The 17,796-nt window shown below is 47.9% G+C and overlaps 1 protein-coding gene across 1 annotated transcript in view; it reads left to right on the plus strand.

Moving 5' to 3' along the window:
* The window catches only part of COL4A1 (collagen type IV alpha 1 chain), a 193,810-nt gene that overhangs the window by 41,666 nt on the left and 134,348 nt on the right, over nucleotides 1–17,796 (plus strand). Inside the window, exon 2 of the mRNA XM_048501044.1 lies at nucleotides 17,725–17,775. Within this exon, the coding sequence (XP_048357001.1) occupies nucleotides 17,725–17,775 (51 nt within the window). The remainder of the gene's footprint in view (nucleotides 1–17,724; nucleotides 17,776–17,796) is intronic.

A 17,796-nucleotide genomic window follows, 5' to 3' on the forward strand; every position in this document is an offset into this window, starting at 1 on the left:
CAGATTTGTGAGGGTAGCATAAACAGGACCTCAGGGAAATGGCACAGTAGCAAATAGGGTGGTTGCGTGCAGCCAGAGGAGCTGCTTAGAACAGAGGTGTCCAACTCTGGCGCTTCAGATGTTCATGGATTGCAATTGCCACCAGCCCCTGCTGGCATGGTTAGGGTTAGGTTGTTCCAGGACAGAGAGATTAGTAGTAGTAGTAGTAGTAGTAGTAGTAGTAGTAGTAGTAGTAGTAGTAGTAGTAGTAGTAGTAGTAGTAGTAGTAGTAGTAGTAGTTTGGATTTATACCCCACCGTTCTCTCCTGTAAGGAGACTCAAGGTGGCTTACAAGCTCCTTTCCCTTTCTCTCCCCACAACAGACACCTTGTGAGATAGGTGGGTCTGAGAGAGTTCTGAAGAACTGTGACTAGCCCAAGGAATGTAGTAGTGCAGAAACACATCTGGTTCACCAGGTAAGCCTCTGCCACTCAGGTGGGGGAGTGGAGAATCAAACCCGGTTCTCCAGATTAGAAACCACCTGCTCTTAACTTTTACACCACGCTGGCTCTCAATGAGAGTCAGCAGTGGAGGGTGTTTGTGGCAGAAGGATCTGTTTGAGTCCCTCTTCTAAAAAGGGATCCCTTCCATAGCCAGCATTGCCAATCTCTGGGCTGGTCCTGTAGTTCTCCTGGAATTGCAACTTATTTCTGGACGACATAGATCAGTTCCTCTGAAGAAATTGGCAGCTTCAGAAAGCGACATCTATTGAATCACATCCTCACTGAACTCCCTTCCCAAACCTCCAGCAATTTCCCAAGGCACAGCTGACAACCCTATTGTTGGAATTTCCAGCCTTGTATTGTCGAAGGCTTTCACGGCCGGAATCACTTGGGTGCTGTGTGGTTTCCGGGCTGTATGGTCGTGTTCTAGCAGCATTCTCTCCTGACGTTTCGCCTGCGTCTGTGGCTGGCATCTTCAGAGGATCTTCTGAAGATGCCAGCCACAGACGCAGGCGAAACGTCAGGAGAGAATGCTGCTAGAACACGGCCATACAGCCCGGAAACCACATCACCCATTTCCAGCCTTGTTTGCATGTGGCAGCAGCACAAGCAGCATGGAATTCTGGGAAGCTGCACAAACATTCTGAAGGTGGCAGTTAAAATCCGTTGGTAGTTCTGTTGTTCCCTGACTGACTGACAGAAAAGAGGTTGCTCTGTGTACTGCTAACCACTGCTATGTAAAAGTGCTCTGACTAAAAGATACTGTAAAAAGCTTACTAGCACAACCAAAACTGTAACAAACAACATGCTGTGAATGTAACTATATATATGTGATACTTTGTTAATGTGTATATACCGTATATGTTTTCTCTCTCAGTTGAAGTAAAGTTCTCCTTTTGTTTAAGACCTTCTGAGGTAAAACGGCTGGTCTTTTGAGAGATAAACTATTCTAATTTAGCGTGCTGCACAATCCACATTTCTGCTCGTTACTCTGCTTGACAGGATTATATATTCTAAATATACCGTGTTTCCCCGAAAATAAAAGTGTCTTATATTAATTTTTGCTCCCAAAGATGCGCTATGTCTTATTTTCAGGGGATGTCTTATTTTTCTGTGTTCTGTTCGTCGGGGGTTGCCTCCAAACAAAAACTTTGCTACGTCTTACTTTCGGGGGATGCCTTATATTTCGCACTTCAGCAAAACCTCTACTACGTCTTATTTTCAGGGGATGTCTTATATTCAGGTAAACAGGGTACCTGTTGCCCTTCGTTGATAACATTGCTGAAAGACCTGGCTTTGTCATCTTGACACTGCTCTCCTGCTTTTTATGTCAGTACAACATAAGGTGATCCTTCCTTCCAAAAAGCCGCAAAAAATTGGCAGCTCCGTATGGGCCCGCAGCCCAGAAAGGAGTACGGAGGGGTGGAAGACAAGTGGAGTACAGGGATTTTTGCAATAACAGCGTGGAAGGCAGATGAAGGGGGTGGAGGGGACAGTGACCTGTGCCCTGACTCACTCTCAGTGTCATTGGCCTCACATGCAAGGGTGTAGCATTCCCACAGGGCTGGATCCCGTGATTTGTGGACTCAGACCTTGCAGTTCAATCCGCTGTTTTATCTGGAACATCAACTGAGCTACACTGCCTGCATTTGGTCATGTTTCTGTTTTATATCCCTGGGTGAATGACCAGAGGCGGAGCAGGCGTACCGAGTATGTGTGTGTGGCTGTGGCGGGAGAGGCACACACTTTCCTTTGCTCCCCACCTGTTAAATGGAGATCAAGTAGAGCGGGTGGCTAGTTTTAAATTTCTTGTTAAAACAAAAATTGTTGGAAAGCGAATGGATTAATTTATTTAGGGCTGCTATGAAAACTTGTTCACCCTTACATCTTTCAATACCCCTATGTCAAAACAGGATGGCTCCCTATTTGTATTTTTTGACTAATCCAATGCAGAGAAGAGCCCTCACACTTCCTCGCTTCAATGTTTTCCCCTCCGCTTTATTGCGTGGTAGATTTAACAACTTGGAAATGAGCGAAAGGGTATGCTCTTGTGGTGAACAACAAATTGAAACATTGGCACATCAACTGCTTTGCTGCCCTAAATCTGCTAATATCAGATCAAAATATTCCAATATTCTTTCTAGGATACCTAGTGAAATGGGAGAATCAGGTAGACTTCCTTTCCTTCTGGACAATTCTGACAATGAAACTTGTGAATTGGTAGCACAATTTTTACTGGAGGTGATGCACAATCAATAATTTATATTCTATCTTAAACCTTTGTATTTGTATACCTTTTATCTCAGGTTTTTTATTGTGTTATGATTATTGTGTTATGATTATTGTTATGCCAAATAAAGGCTTATTATTATTATTAATATTAAATTTCTGGGCGTTATGATTAAAGAGGACTTGACCTGGGGCGTACAGACTGCCGCGGTGGTTAAGAAGGCCCAGCAAAGACTGTACTATCTGAGACTGTTAAGGAAACAACAACTGAATGGAAAACTCCTGGTGTCCTTTTACCGCTGTGCTATAGAGAGTGTCTTAACCTACTGCATTTGTGTATGGTTCTCCAGTTGCACAGTGGCAGATAGGAAGGCGCTCCAAAGGGTTATCACTACTGCACAGAGGATTATCGGCTTCCCTCTCCCCTCCTTGGAAGAACTCTATCATTCCTGAAGCCTAAAGAAAGCCCAAAATATTCTGAGAGACCTGTCTCATCCAGCACACTCTCTTTTTGAACTGTTACCATCCGGCAGACGACACAGGTCTATCAAAACTAGGACAAAGAGGCTTAGAGACAGCTTCTACTCGAGAGCTGTGGTGATGCTGAACTCTGTGGCTTCGTGTTGATGTGTTTGAGGCTGTGTAGGGATGGGTGGAGGAAGGGGAAAGTGAGGATGGGGCATGAGTCTGAAATTGTGTGCATCGAGGAATGCTGCTGTAAATTTTCGTTGTGCGTGCACAATGACAATAAATGCTTATGCTATGCTTATGCTTAACCCTGGGTAGGCATTCTCCACTTTAGTTCAGGGAATCAGCTGGAGTCAGCGAATGAGAGGGGGTAAATGCCCCACTTGCAAACAATTGCGAAAGCGAATTGGAAGTGCATTATTTGGCATGTGCAGAAGGGCTCCCCCTTCCGCAAAATAATGCATTGTCAATCCACTTTCACAATTGTTTGGAAGTGGATTTTGCTATTAAGCACGGTAAAATCCAGCTGCAAAGTGCATTGAAAGTGAATTGAAAGTGCCTTATTCTGCGTGTGCGGAAGGGATCAACAATCTATCTATACCAGGATAATCCTGAGTGAAAACTCTCAAGCAAGCTGGCAGTTGTATCATCAAAGTATGGATCTGTTAAAGGATCACATTAGTAAAACAACAAATATCTTTTAAGCACTGAACAGAACATAAAGCGCACAAGATCAACCCAAGGGAAAAAGAGAGGAAGTTGGATGAGCAATAGTTTCCAGTCTTGAAGAGACGTCCGAGGAAAGCAGCTCTGGAGAGGAAAATTACCAGTGTTTTCTAGGATCAAAGGGAAGAGCCCACATGTGAATGGAGGTGCATGCATGGATCCAGAATACGCACACTATGAATGGCCAAAGGACCAATATTTATACCTCCAAATGGGTCCTCAGGTGGTATGAGGTAAACCGGTAGGAAAGCTGGAGACAAAGAACGGATTGCTTTCCTGGGGTTCCTACAAAAGAGTAGGAGAGACTTGATGAGTCATCAGGACCCAAGAGAATGCCTTGGATACTGATTGACTGCTGGGGTGGGTGTTTCTGTTTTATATCCCTGGGTAAATGACCAGAGGCGGAGCAGGCGTACCGAGTATGAGCAAATTGCCTTACAGTGATACAATGGGGATTAGCTAGCCCAGTGGTGGCGAACCTTTGGCCCTCCAGATGTTATGGACTACAATTCCCATCAGCCCCTGCCAGCATGGCCAATTGACTGATGGGAATTGTAGTCCATAACATCTGGAGTGCCAAAGGATCACCACCACGGAGCTAGCCCCATTGTCCAGCCAGGCACACTTAGAGCTAAGGGAGAAGTTCAGCAGCCAACAGCTACCCCATCCAGGTTTGACACACCAGTGATCCCAAAACCCTCTGAGGGGCTTCCATTTTGTGGGGAGCAGCGTCGTTCTCTCATGCTAGTCTTTGGCCCCCATGCCTTCACAGTGGGAGGAAGGGTCCAATTGCTTACATGCCCAGCATAAGGTAGCACAACATAAGCCCTCTGTAGTGGGTACATGTGCAAAGAGCCAGTGTAGTATAGTGGTTAAGAGCAGGTGGATTCTAATCTGGAGAACCGGGTTTGATTCCCCACTCCTCCACCTGAGTGGCAGATGCTTATCTGGTGAACCAGATGTGTTGCCGTACTCTTAGACCCTTTCCGCACATGCTCGGAAATGCACCTCCACGGGCATGAATTATGCTGGTGGAGGCTCGGGGACCATTCGCACGCTAGCGTGTGAGCGGCCCCAACTTTCCCCTCAGCCTGCGGGCGCCCTCTCCACTCACCGTCACATCCAGCGTCGCTCCAGGGGTTGGAGGACAGCATAGGCAGGGCTCTGCAGCCCTCCAGAGCAACGCTGGATAGGACGGGGAGGGGAGGGGGAAAACAGCATCTTCCCGCTGGTGTTGTTCGCACCACGCCGACGGGAAGACGGTGCTTTGCAAAAGCCTTGCTCGTTGAACGAGGTTAACAGCAGTGGCTTCATGTTGCTCCCAGGCAGCCAGGACAGCGTTTTTGCCATCCTTGGGTCACTGTATTATGCTCCTGCAGAAAGGGCCTTACATTCCTGCTAGATGGCTTTGGGCTAGTCACAGTTCTTTGGAACTCGCTCAGCCCCACCTTACTCACCAGGTGTCTGTTGTGGGGAGAGGAAGGGAAAGGAGTTTGTATGCCACCTTGAGTCTCCTGACAGGAGAGAATGGTGGGGTATAAATCCAAATTCTAAGAAAGCTCTCTAAGAATTTATTTCCCCAACCATTAGAAAAACATACCTGAACGTATGCAAAACTGCCCAACAGCATTCAAGAGTCACGTTCCAAGTATTCCTTGACACACATCCTGTACGTACAAATCAGGAGAGGGGTTTGAAGAGGAAGAAACAGGGCCCTTCTCTCTGTATGCAGTTGGTCAAGAGTCCAAGCCAAGGACTGGTCTTCTTTGATGAATGGATCATTTTTAAAACAAATCATGTCAGCAGGACATGTTTTCTTTGGATTGCTCCGTGGACAGACCCTGTAGCCAATAGGCTTTTCCGTCCATGTGCACAAAACTACTGGAGATAATCCCACCAACATTCACATAACTCAAGAACGTCTGATTGCTTTTTAAAAAAATGTTGCAGGGGTGAGCGGAAAATCAACTTGTGCCGTATGCCCCCTCTGTTCCCCCTGCAGATACGCCACTGCAGGAAGCTGGCGTTTTTGTTCTCGAGCAGAGGTAGTCAACTTTTTGGCCCAAGTACTGGGATGAAAAAAAATCTATATCTACTTCTGTTGGTTTGCCAAAAGGGAAAGGGAATTTTCTTGCTGTTTTGTGAATTCCTTTGAGCAGGGTTGTAGCATTGGGCAGTGTGTAACATGGAATGGCATACCCTATTGGCGGGCCAGGTGGAAGGAGCAAGCAGGCAGCTGCCATTGGCAGCGGACCACTGTTTCCTAGTTGCTTTGCATTTTGAAATGCCCTGCAGTATGGTCTCTCCCCCTATGACATTTTAGCTGCTGTACTTGGCAAAGAGATGAGGCGATGAGATCAGGAAATTCTCAATTAGCCAGTTGAGACAAGGGCGGAGAGCCGCCGCCTGTCATTGCTTGTTTAATTTTCAGCTCCACTTAGGCAGCGAAGGGAAAAAGCGACTTCTGACAGACCAGTTTTTTAAAGTATGGAGTCATTGTGAGGATTGCATAGAGGAAATCCCCATTTGGGCAGCACAGAGCAGCACGGGCGCTCTGGGCAACCAGGCTGTGATATCAAAGTGGAGATGGTGCTGCCACGCAGGCATACATCTGAGTGCAAAGAAATGGGTAGGCACTGCCGGTCTCCCTAAGTGCCAAGCCAGAGTTATACTTGAGCAGCCACAGACCAGATTTACCATTATGACGCCTTTCGCACATGCAGAATAATGCATTGTCAATCCACTTTCACAATGGTTTGCAAGTAGATTTTGCTCTTCCGCACAGTAAAATCCAGCTGCAAAGTGCATTGAAAGTGGATTGAAAGTGCATTATTCTGCATGTGCGGAAGGGGCCTATGTCAGTGGTGGGATCCAAAAATTTTAGTAACAGATTCCCATGGTGGTGGGATTCAAACTGTGGCGTTGCGCCAATGGGGCTGGGCGGGGCACGACGGGGGCATGGCCGGTCCTTGGGCGGGAAATGAATTCACTGCACCGGTCCTTGGGCGGGAAATGAATTCACGCAGGCGCAGGCTGCCACGCACGCTGGTGCACCCCCTGCTAGACTGCTTCAAGTTCTGCGCGCTACTGCTGAGAGGAGGGGCAAAAATCTAAGGCAAAAATCATGTGGCAAAATCACCAATTAGTAGCCCCCCCTCGGCACACACAAATAATTAGTAACCTACTCTCGGGAACCTGTGAGAACCTGCTGGATCCCACCTCTGGCCTATGTGCACCCATCTGCAACCAGGGCGGGTAGGGGGGAATAAAATCAGGAAAGGTTGAATTAAAATTGCAATGGAGGCAGCGTGGGCTCAACATTTCATTCAATGTTCAGAAGCGGAAGGGTTTTTACCAACAGATCTTTCGTCAATGAAGGAAAGAGCTAATGATAAGATCAGAGAGAGGGAATGGCTACTGAATGTAAGCATGAAGGAGAGGGGTCAGAGCAGGGACAGAGCAGGGGGCAGCGCATGTGGAGCATGCAAATGGCTCCTACTCCTGAATGCAGGAAGTTCTTGGCACAGAACAGAGAAGGCAGCAGGCCACTGGCTTTGGGTGATTACACTAAAGTGACCAGACCCGGGAAAGGCAGGCAGCTGCTGCTGCTGCTGCCATAAAGCCGCTGCCCCGGCTGGAGACAGCCCTGTCTCCAGCCCGGAGCGCTGTTAGAAGTGCTATACAAGCAGACGCCCTTCCGAATTTCTTCCCGGGGAGCGCCGCTGCCTTTTTTATGGGCGGGCAAAGCCGGGCAGACATTGTGACGCCTCTTAGCCGGCACTGGGGCGCTTCCTGTCTTCTGCCGGAAGGCCACGCGAAAAGGCAGCTGGGAGCACGCTGCTCTTTTTGGCGGTTTGTTCGGCAGCCTTCGGGCAGGAGACAGGGAAGCCCTGGGCGCCTTCGTCTCCCGCCCGGAAGCGCCGGGTAGCAGTGTCTGGCGCCGCTACGTCAGCAGGGAGCACATTCCCAACCGGGACATTGTTGGAGCCCGGCGGGACGCGGGACACCTCACGCAAAAGCGTGAGGGTCCCGCGAAAAGCGTGATGGATGGTCACCCTAGATTACACCAGGTCTTAACCTCTATAAAATAAAGTTCCCACCACAGACAATTGCTTCGTTCCACCTGCCAAAAGCCGAACAACGAAGCCTTTCAGTCGCTTTAGAGAGAACACTTTTAAAAATCTCCGTGCGAGGGACTGAATTATGAACAAACTGAGGCCAGGCATGTGTCAGAGATGGGCTTGGTGGGTGAATCAGGTGCTCCAGGTGGGAGCTGACTTTGACAATGCGAGTTGATTTCTGAAGACAAGGAAAGCAAACGCGAAGCTTGTCCGTGTGCAGGAGGCTACCTGAAGCTAGGGTGGACTTACGGACCGGGTTATCACCTATGCCACACACACATATGAAGACATGTGAAACTGCCTTATACTAAATCAGATCACTGGCCCGTCAAGGTGAGTGCTGTCTACTCCAGGGGTCTGCAACCTGTGGCTCTCCACATGTTCATGAACTACAATTCCCATCAGCCCCTGCCAGCATGGGACTACTCAGACTGGCACTGGCTCTCCAGGGTCTCAGCAGAGGTGTTTTGCATCACCCTAGCACCTGAGCCTTTTACCTGGAGATACTAGAGAGTGAATTTGGGACCTTCTAAAAGTCAAATAGATGCTCTAACCCTGAGTCACAGCCCTTCCCCAGTAGAAGAAGCAGCTTACAAACTCCTTCCCTTCCCCACAACAGACACCTTGTGCGGTAGGTGGGGCTGAGGGGGTTCTGAGAGAACTGGCCCAAGGTCGCCCAGCAGGCTTCATGCATAGGAGTGGGAAAGCAAATCCAGTTCACCAGATAAGAGTCAGCCGCTCATGTGGAGGAGTGGGGAATCAAACCCGGCTCTCCAGATTAGGGGCCGCTGCTTCTAACCACTACACCATGCTGGGTGTCTTAGTGGTGTGGCCAAAGCCAAGTAGGTGCCGAGAAGCATCCGGCTCTCCAAAGTCCATTCTGCACTCAAGCCCTGCAAGTCACAGTTTTGAGTGAAAAGGTGAATTTAGCCCATTACCCACTGCCGGCGTTCCCCAGCCTTACCCAAGCCATGCAAGAAGTACACACGGGGTAAGAGGAAGCACGTTGTGACAAGATTTCTTGCCCTGACATGACACAAACAGGAAGCGCATCAGGACACGATTTCTCGCCCCGACGTGCTTCCTGTCCTACCATGCGCCATGGACTCAGTGCTAGAAAGTCTGCAATAAACAAAGCAGGCCCTTTTCTACTGTCACTGCATTGTTCTCTTGTTTAAAAAAATTGCCACTTAAGCAGCCCTGGGAAATTGAATGCCTCCTGCCATCCAGTGAACGAAGGTGGCCTCGGCCACTGGAGTTCAGGCAAAAAAACAGTTGCATAAAAGATCACAGATAGGTGCCCTCATCCGCAGAAAGTTCCGGAAGCTGGTTGACTCCACTGGAATCTGATTGATGGCCACCTTAACTCTTCATAGAATCATAGAGTTGGAAGAGACCGCAAGGGCCATCAAGTCCAGCCCCCTGCCACGCAGGAACACACAATCAAAGCACTCCTGACATATGATGATCCAGCCTCTGTTTAAAAACCTCCAAAGAAGGAGACTTCACCATTCTCCTGACAGAAAGTTCTTCCTAATGTTTAGGTGGAATCTCTTTTCCTGCACCATGAATCCATTACTCCGTGTCCTAGTCTCTGAGGCAGCAGAAAATAAGCTTGCTCCCTCTTCGACATGACATCCCTTCAAATATTTAATCGTAGCTGTCGTGTGTCCCCTTAACCTTCACTTCTCCAGGTTAAACATCCCCAGCTCCCTAAGTCGCTCTTAGTAGGGCATGGATTCCAGGCCTTTTACCATTTTGGTTGCCCTCCTCTGGACACGTTCCAGCTTGTCAATATCCTTCTTAAATTGCAGTGCCCAGAACTGAACACAGTACTCTAGGTTAGGTGGGACCAATGCAGAATAGAGAGGTACAATTACGTCCCTCAGTCTAGAGCAGTGATGGCGAACCTATGACACGGGTGCCAGAGGTGGCACTCGGAGCCCTCTCTGTGGGCACGCACACAGAGTTCGTCATGTGGGGGCAGAAAATCACCCCCCACACACACACATCTAGGCTGGCTTGGGCCACTGAGCATGACGCAACGCAGTGAGCAGGGAGGACTCGGCTGGCGGGCCTGGTGCCTGTGCTCCAGGTGGCTGCTGCCTGAGGGGAGGCTGCAGAGGGAGGGGCAGAGATGCTAGAGAGGCACAGAGTGGTGCGCATGGGACTTGCTGGAGGCTAGATCAGGCTGACCCCTGCTCGAGCGGGGGGGGGGCAGAAGAAGAGGGAGCCAATCAGTTTTTTCTAAACTAAAACCTCAGCATTCAGGTTAAATTGCTGTGTTGGCACTTTGCGATAAATAAGTGGGGTTTGGGCTGCAGTTTGGGCACTCAGTCTCAAAAAGGTTTGCCATCACTGGTCTAGAGACGCTAGTCTTATTGATACAGCCCAGAATTGCATTGGTTTTCTTGGCTGCCGCATCACACTGCCGACTCATGTTCAGTTTGTGGTCTACTAAGACCCCCAGATCCCTTTCACATGTAGTGTTGTCAAGCCAGGTGTCATCCATCCTATATCTGTGCATTTCATTTTTTTCTGCCTAAGTGAAGAATCTTAAATTTATCTCTGTTGAAATTCATTTTGTTAGTTTTGGCCCAGCTCTCTAATCTGTACAGATCATTTTGAATCCTTCCCCTGTCGTCCAGGGTATTAGCTACCCCTCCTAATTTGGTAGCATCTGCTGAGTCTTCCGCTGATGCTGGAAGACCTAAAGCTTTGCATTGTCTGTGTTTGTGCGAGTCTAGTGCATGGCATTTATTACATTCTGCAGAAGAACATAGACTCCTTTATACGAAGCATGGGTAGAAGAATGACTGGCATGCATCCAATCATCCATGAGCCCAGCAGACTGGGTCTTTCTTGCTTTCATGCTGCAGCTCACCAACCCCCCCCCCCCCAGATTTTATTCCTGGGGTTCGCAGGCCTACAGGAACAGCATGGGGATAAAATGGGAGTGTCTGCTGTTGGTAGGGGGATATCGAGGGAAATGGAAATTCCATTCTGTCAGAGGAACTGTGTGGTTGGTTATAGGCCAATACCCTGATACAGATGATACCACTGAACTCGACTGGAGGGGTAAGAATAATTGTTGAATAATATTCCTGGGAGAAGGAGCAATCTGTAAATGCCATAACAAGACATTGGATAGAAAATAGAAATTGTTTTATGCCTTGGAGTGGGAAATCCTTTATCTAACTGAAGGGCAACAGGTATATTTACAATATATAATCCTGTCAAGCAGAGTAACGATCAGAAATGTGGATTGTGTGGCACGTTAAATAACAGTTATCTCTAAAAAGACCAGCCATTTTTCCTCAGAAGTTCATAAACATGAATAGAACTTTACTTCAACTGAGAGAGAAAAATAAACAGTATATACCAGTGGTGGCGAACCTATAGCACGGGTGCCAGAGGTGGCACTCAGAGCCCTCTCTGTGGGCACATGCAAAAAGAGTCACACACACACACACACACACACACACACACACACACACATCTAAGCAAGCCTGGGCCGCTGGGCTCAATAATTAGCATTAAACCTAAGGTCTAGTTTTGGGGAAGCAGTGTAGTTAACCCTGTTAAGCGATGATAAATCCCAATGATTTTCATGCAAAGAACTAAAGCGCGATCCTTTACCTGAGAGTAAGCTCGGTTGCTGGCAATGGGGCATGATTCACCCGTTTGAAGAGTTGCATGGTTGCTTCAAAGCAAAGCCATCAACTACCACCAAGCTTACTCCCGAGTAATGCATGCCTCGGAGCCAACCTTTTTTAAAAACTAAAACCTCAGTATTCAGGTTAAATTGCCATGTTGGCACTTTGCGATAAACAAGTGGGTTGCAATTTGGGCACTCGGTCTCAAAAAGGTTCGCCATCATGGGTATATACATTCACGGTTCATCGTCTGTTACAATTTGGTTGCAATAGTAAGTTTATACAGTATCTTTAGTCAGAGCACTTTTACATAGCATTGGTTAGCAGTACACAGAGAAACCTCTTTTCTCTTAGTCAGTCAGGGAACAACAGAACTACCAACGGTTTTTAACTGTCACCTTCAGAATGTTTGTGCAGCTTCTCAGAATTCCATGCTGCTTGTGCTGCTGCTGCATGCAAACAAGGCTAAAAACGTGTGGTTGGTTATAAGCCAATACTCTGATACATGTGACACCACTGAACTAGGCTATAGGGGCAAGAATAAATGTTGACTAATATTCCTGGGAGAAGGAGCAATCTGTACATGCCATAACAAGACACTGGATTGAAAATAGAAATTGTTTTATGGGTTGGAGTGTGACTCCTTTAACTACTGAACAGTGCTTTCAGTTGTGCCCCAAAGTAAAAAGGTAGGCAATGTAGATTTTTTTAAAAAATACTGGGGAGATGTGCTCCCCTGAAACTGGTAAACTCCCTCACTGTTCTGGTTTGGAAAAACTAAAGCTGATGAACAGTCTCCTGGGGCAGCCCCACATACCGCAAAGGTGAAATTCTAATTCAAGGAGCAGGTGGTCACTGCTGTTAATCTACCATAATCTATATTAGCACAGTGCATCAAACACACAAATCAAGGATTAAACTAAAAAGCAGAAATTAAATTTTCTTCACCTTCTGATATGTTAATGGATCTTTCCCTTTTCTTTTCTTTTGCTTTGATGCTTGTAACTGTAGCTAACTAGTAGCAATCCTGGTGCCTTCCAAGCAGGAGTGGGGTGGCAGGTGGCTGAGAACTGTCACTGTGCTGGTCTTGAGAGGCTCAGCTCCCAAACATTTCTCTTTCTGTTTTTCTCACATTCCATGAAAACAGGGATTTATGGCAGCAACTCTGAGGGGATAAAGGCAACTGTATTTTCATAACCTGGCAGAACTGGCTTTTTGAAAGCCAGGCACTAGCTGTTATCAATAAAGACTTCTGATCCAGCATCCAGAGTCTGCGTATTGACTTCAGTCTGAAGACCTGACACACACATGGAATACTTAGGAGCCAAATATGACATAATGTATGTTATATACACTATGGATGCTAGCCAACAGGACCTGGGGAGTCCCCTGGAATTACAGTTCATCTCCAGAATACAGAGATCAGTTATCTTGGAGAAAATGAATGCTTTGGATGGGCTGTATGGCATTGTACTCAAATCTCCAATCTGGATCTGGCAACTCTGCTCCCCTAACTCCAACAAGGGTAGGGTGGACTATCCGTCTGCCAAGGGACGCTTCTCACGCTTTGCGTGAGGTGTCCCGGCTGGCCCCGGCTTTAGGGAATGTCCCGTTAGGAATGTAGCCCTGCGGACGCGCATTTCACACGCTGCAGGAGCACACTGCCCAGGTGTAGTGGCCTCGGTAGGGAGACAGGGAAGCACCCCAGAAGGTGGGGCACTTCCCTGTCTCCTGCCCGGGGAGTTCGGCTTGTGGCAGCAGGTGTATCAAGTTCTGGGCTGGGTTTGCCGCCCTGTCACAGGGCGGCAAACCGCGAGCCCCAGAAGCCCATGTGCTGATGCGGGTGCGCGCGACCACCTCCCCGTCCCGGGTGAGGAAGGTGACCATCTGGTCACCTTAAACAAGGGCTAAAGGGGACCAGGCAACCTAACTCTGTCTGAGCTCCACATCTCCAATCTGGATGCTTTTGAAGGTAAGGTCAGTGGTATACCCACCGAGGACCTGACCTCTACAGGCTCCAGCCCCAAATCTCCGATCTGGATCTGGCAACTCTGCTCCCCTAACTCCCAACAGGGGCTAGAGGGGACTGGGCAACCCTATCTCTGAACATGAGCAGGGTCCTGTGTTCCTCAGCCTATGCTGTTTTTGTTGGAATTCTCAGCCTTGTTTGCATGCAGCAGCAGCAGCAGCACAAGCAGCAAGAAATTCTGGGAACCTGCACAAACATTCTAAATGTGTCAGTTAAAACCGTTGGTAGTGTTCCTCTGTTCACTGACTAACTGACTGACTGAGAGAAAAGATGTTCTCTGTGTACTGCTAACCAATACTATGTAAAATTGCCTTTGACTAAAATACTGTATAAGCTTACTACCACAACTATGAGCCGTGCATGAAACAATGTATACGTGATACTTTGTTGATACGTATATACTGTTTATTTTTCTCTCTCAGTTAAAGTAAAGTTCTCTTTATGCTTATTTATTTATTTATTTATTTGTTTATTTTTATTTATTATTCTACTTTTATACCGCCCTCCCCCGAAGGGCTCAGGGCGGTTTACAACAGTGATAAAACAATAAATATTAAAACAATTTAAAAGCAGCATCCAATTTCTGTATCGGATCCAATTTCTGTATCGGATCCAAAAGCAGCATCCAGTTTCTGTACCGGATGCCTAGCGCCCCAGGGGATAGCCTGCCGCGGCTGCTGGAGGTGGTGGCAGACTGGGCGCTGCGGTTCCCCAAGCTTATAAACTTCTGAGGTAAAACTGCTGGTCTTTTGAAAGATAACTATTCTTATTTAATGTCCACACAATTCACATTTCTGCTTCTTACTCCGCTTGACAGAATTATATATTGTAAATATACCTGTTGCCCTTCAGATTTCACTTGCATTGACTGTACACTCTTAGTGTGTCGCAGAGACTTATTTCTTCTCCCCGTTGGAATGAGACAACAGGGATTCACATGGCTAAGGTGGAAAGGCCTGGTCTGCTCTCTGGTCCATCTGGTGGTTCTGCCTGAGATGGCTGGAAGCTGAGCACAAGCATGCCGCATGCAAAAAAGAAAAGCCTCCCAACAATGCCTTCAGCAGCTGCCTGGCCAGGAAAGAAATCTCTGTGCTTTGGCACATGCTGCGCAGTCATTCCCTTCTTACCCAGAGCAGCAGCCCTCATCATGAGCCCATGCAGATACCACATGACGCCTGAGCTTGTGTGTCTGTGTCTCATGCATCCCCGCTGGCAGTCAGAAACAAGTTTGGCTGTGATCTTTTCTGGCTGTGCAGCTTCCAAGATTGGTCACAGGTCAAGAGCTTAAAGTTGGATCCAGCCTATGGAACGCCGACCAAGTGACCACCCTCATGTTGATGAAGATCCTTCTTCAAGTTTGTTTTCCTACTTCCGATGCCATTTGCATCTGTGCCCTACTTTTGTGTGTGTGTGTGTGTGTGTGTGTGTGTGTGTGTGTGTGTGTGTGTGTGTGTGTAGGTGATGAGTCAGTCCATGCAATCAGCAATCTCTGTGATTCCAAATACATTTGGGTTTGGGGTGTTTTTTTTGGTGTAGGGAAATGATCTTGCACAATCGATCCCCTGTGGCCAGAACCCTCCCGAGTTGCCAAGTTCTGGAAAATTGTTTTTGCCATCTGGGGTGTTTTCATTATCCCGAATGACACTGGAGACCGAAAAGCTGGGGCAACTTCTCCTCTTCCAAAAAGGTCATGAGAACTGGCAAAGTCCGAGTTCCTTGACTCATGCGTCTGGCTTTTCAGAAGGCCTTAAATTAAAGTCAGGAGCGCTCCTGTTTATGAAATCAACCCTTGTTTAGGAAGGTTTCCCTCACCAGCATTTTCCGTCCCCCTGTAAACCTAGACGCTTGAAGCGGCTTCTCTGGTACCAGATGGCAAAAAAAATGTTGATGTTGTCACAAGCCCTCCAGGTGTTCCCAGGAGGGGCCGAGAAAACCAGAATGGGGTTTGGAGTTCTTCATAATTTCGTAGTGGCCTAATCGGAGGAAGAAATTGAGTTCAGTTCAGCTGGTAACTCCCTCCCCTTTGCAAAGCCTGGACAGAGGCATGTGGGGGGATGGCACTCGGGGCAACACCTGCTCCAGGTGCCCCCCCACATTCCATTTACCTTAGCCAGCAGGAGTCTGCCGGGGGCTGCCCCTCGGCCCGGCCCCGCCAAGCTGCTCCTGGCAGGGTCAGGTTGAAGGGCGCTGGGCGGGACCGAGAGGAGGGGTGTGGGGTGTGACCAGCTGGCGTGCGCCCGGAGACATGTGACCCCACATGTTTCCGAGAGCGCTCCGCCCCTATGCCTGGATCCAGCTTTGCAAATGTGGGGTGCTTATGGATTTGGGGAAAACTTTGTCAATACTTATAGGTACCCTGCTGGTTCCCCCCCCCCTTCTTTGCAAAGCCAGGATCCAGTTTTGCAAAGGAAGGTGGACTAGAAGGGTGATTGTGAAGTTGGGGAGATAGAAGCCAGGCTGTTCCTCTGGGAACTGGAGGAAGAGGAAGAGAGAGGTGGTGATGCAGGTCCAAAGGGGGAAGAAAGGCCGAAGGAGTTGCCCCCCTCAGGGGGTGATGTTCCGTCCAACAGCTTTTGAGAGCCCATTGTATTTGTTCATAAAATACAATGGTGAATTCCGCAGGGCCTGTAAAACGGCTTTGTTCCACAGGGCTTTTGGTGAGGCCGGCCGCGGATTCCCCCTCTGGGATGCCCCTGTGTTGCGTGCCATTCCATCATCGGCACGCCCAATATAACATCTAATCTACACTGCTCCCCCGCCCGGCCGTGGGTTCGGGCGCCACATACTTATATATTTCTATGATTCTGCTATTTTCTTGCTGTATTGTACTGCATTGTATTGTTGCTGCTATTTTATGAATGTTGTAAATTGTTTTAACTTGATTTAATTTATTTTATTCTGTGTGCTGCTGTTTTGGCCTATTGTGTGTAGTACTGTTTCTGGCCTAGCGTACACAGCCCAGAGCCCTTCGGGGGTGGGCGGTCTAGAAATTTGATATATAAATAAATAAATATAAATAAAACTGGCATTGCGGCTAGCGCACAATAAAAACGGGTCTTCAAACCGATAAAACCAAGATGAAATGCGCACATAACCATCTGTTTTACTGTCTGCTTTTGGGGCAAGCGGCAGCTGAAAGCTGAGCTCAGCGTTGAATGAGGTTCCGGCCCTCAAACTCCATCTGGAGTTGGGGCAGGAGGGACCGGGCGAGCCTTATGGCAGTGTCGCACATGCAGAATAATGCACTTTTAATGCACTTTCACGATTGTTTGCTATTCCACACATTAAATTCCAGCTGCAAAGTGCGCTGAAAGTGGATTGAAAGTGCATTATTCTGCATGTGTGATAGGCTATTCCACTGCTGAGACCCCTCCCAGTCCCCCCACCCTCATGACTACAGGAAGATGGAGGAATGTGTTATAATAAAATTGAATAAAGCCGTGCGGAATAAAGTGTGTGCGGAAAGGGGCCACCGGATATGATTGAAGTCTATAAAATTATGCATGGGGTAGAAAATGTTGACAGAGAGAAATTTTTCCCTCTTTCTCACAATACTAGAACCGGGGGCATTCATTGAAAATGCTGGGGGGAAGAATTAGGACTAATAAAAGGAAACACTTCTTCACGCAACGTGTGATTGGTGTTTGGAATATGCTGCCACAGGAGGTGGTGATGGCCACTAACCTGGATAGCTTTAAAAGGGGCTTGGACAGATTTATGGAGGAGAAGTCGATTTACGGCTACCAATCTTGATCCTCTTTGATCTGAGATTGCAAATGCCTTAACAGACCAGGTGATCGGGAGCAACAGCCGCAGAAGGCCATTGCTTTCACATCCTGCATGTGAGCTCCCAAAGGCACCTGGTGGGCCACTGCGAGTAGCAGAGAGCTGGACTAGATGGACTCTGGTCTGATCCAGCTGGCTTGTTCTTATGTTCTTATGTATTCTCTAACTGGCAGCTTGCCATATGTTGGTTGCAAAATTCAAATATTTGTTTTCCTCTTAATTTTCAGGCTTGTTCCAGCTGTGGAAAATGTGATTGCAGTGGAGTAAAGGGGCAGAAAGTGAGTATATCCAGTGCATAT

The sequence above is a fragment of the Sphaerodactylus townsendi genome, linkage group LG01 (assembly GCF_021028975.2).
Source record: "Sphaerodactylus townsendi isolate TG3544 linkage group LG01, MPM_Stown_v2.3, whole genome shotgun sequence".
NCBI classification, from domain to species: domain Eukaryota; kingdom Metazoa; phylum Chordata; class Lepidosauria; order Squamata; family Sphaerodactylidae; genus Sphaerodactylus; species Sphaerodactylus townsendi.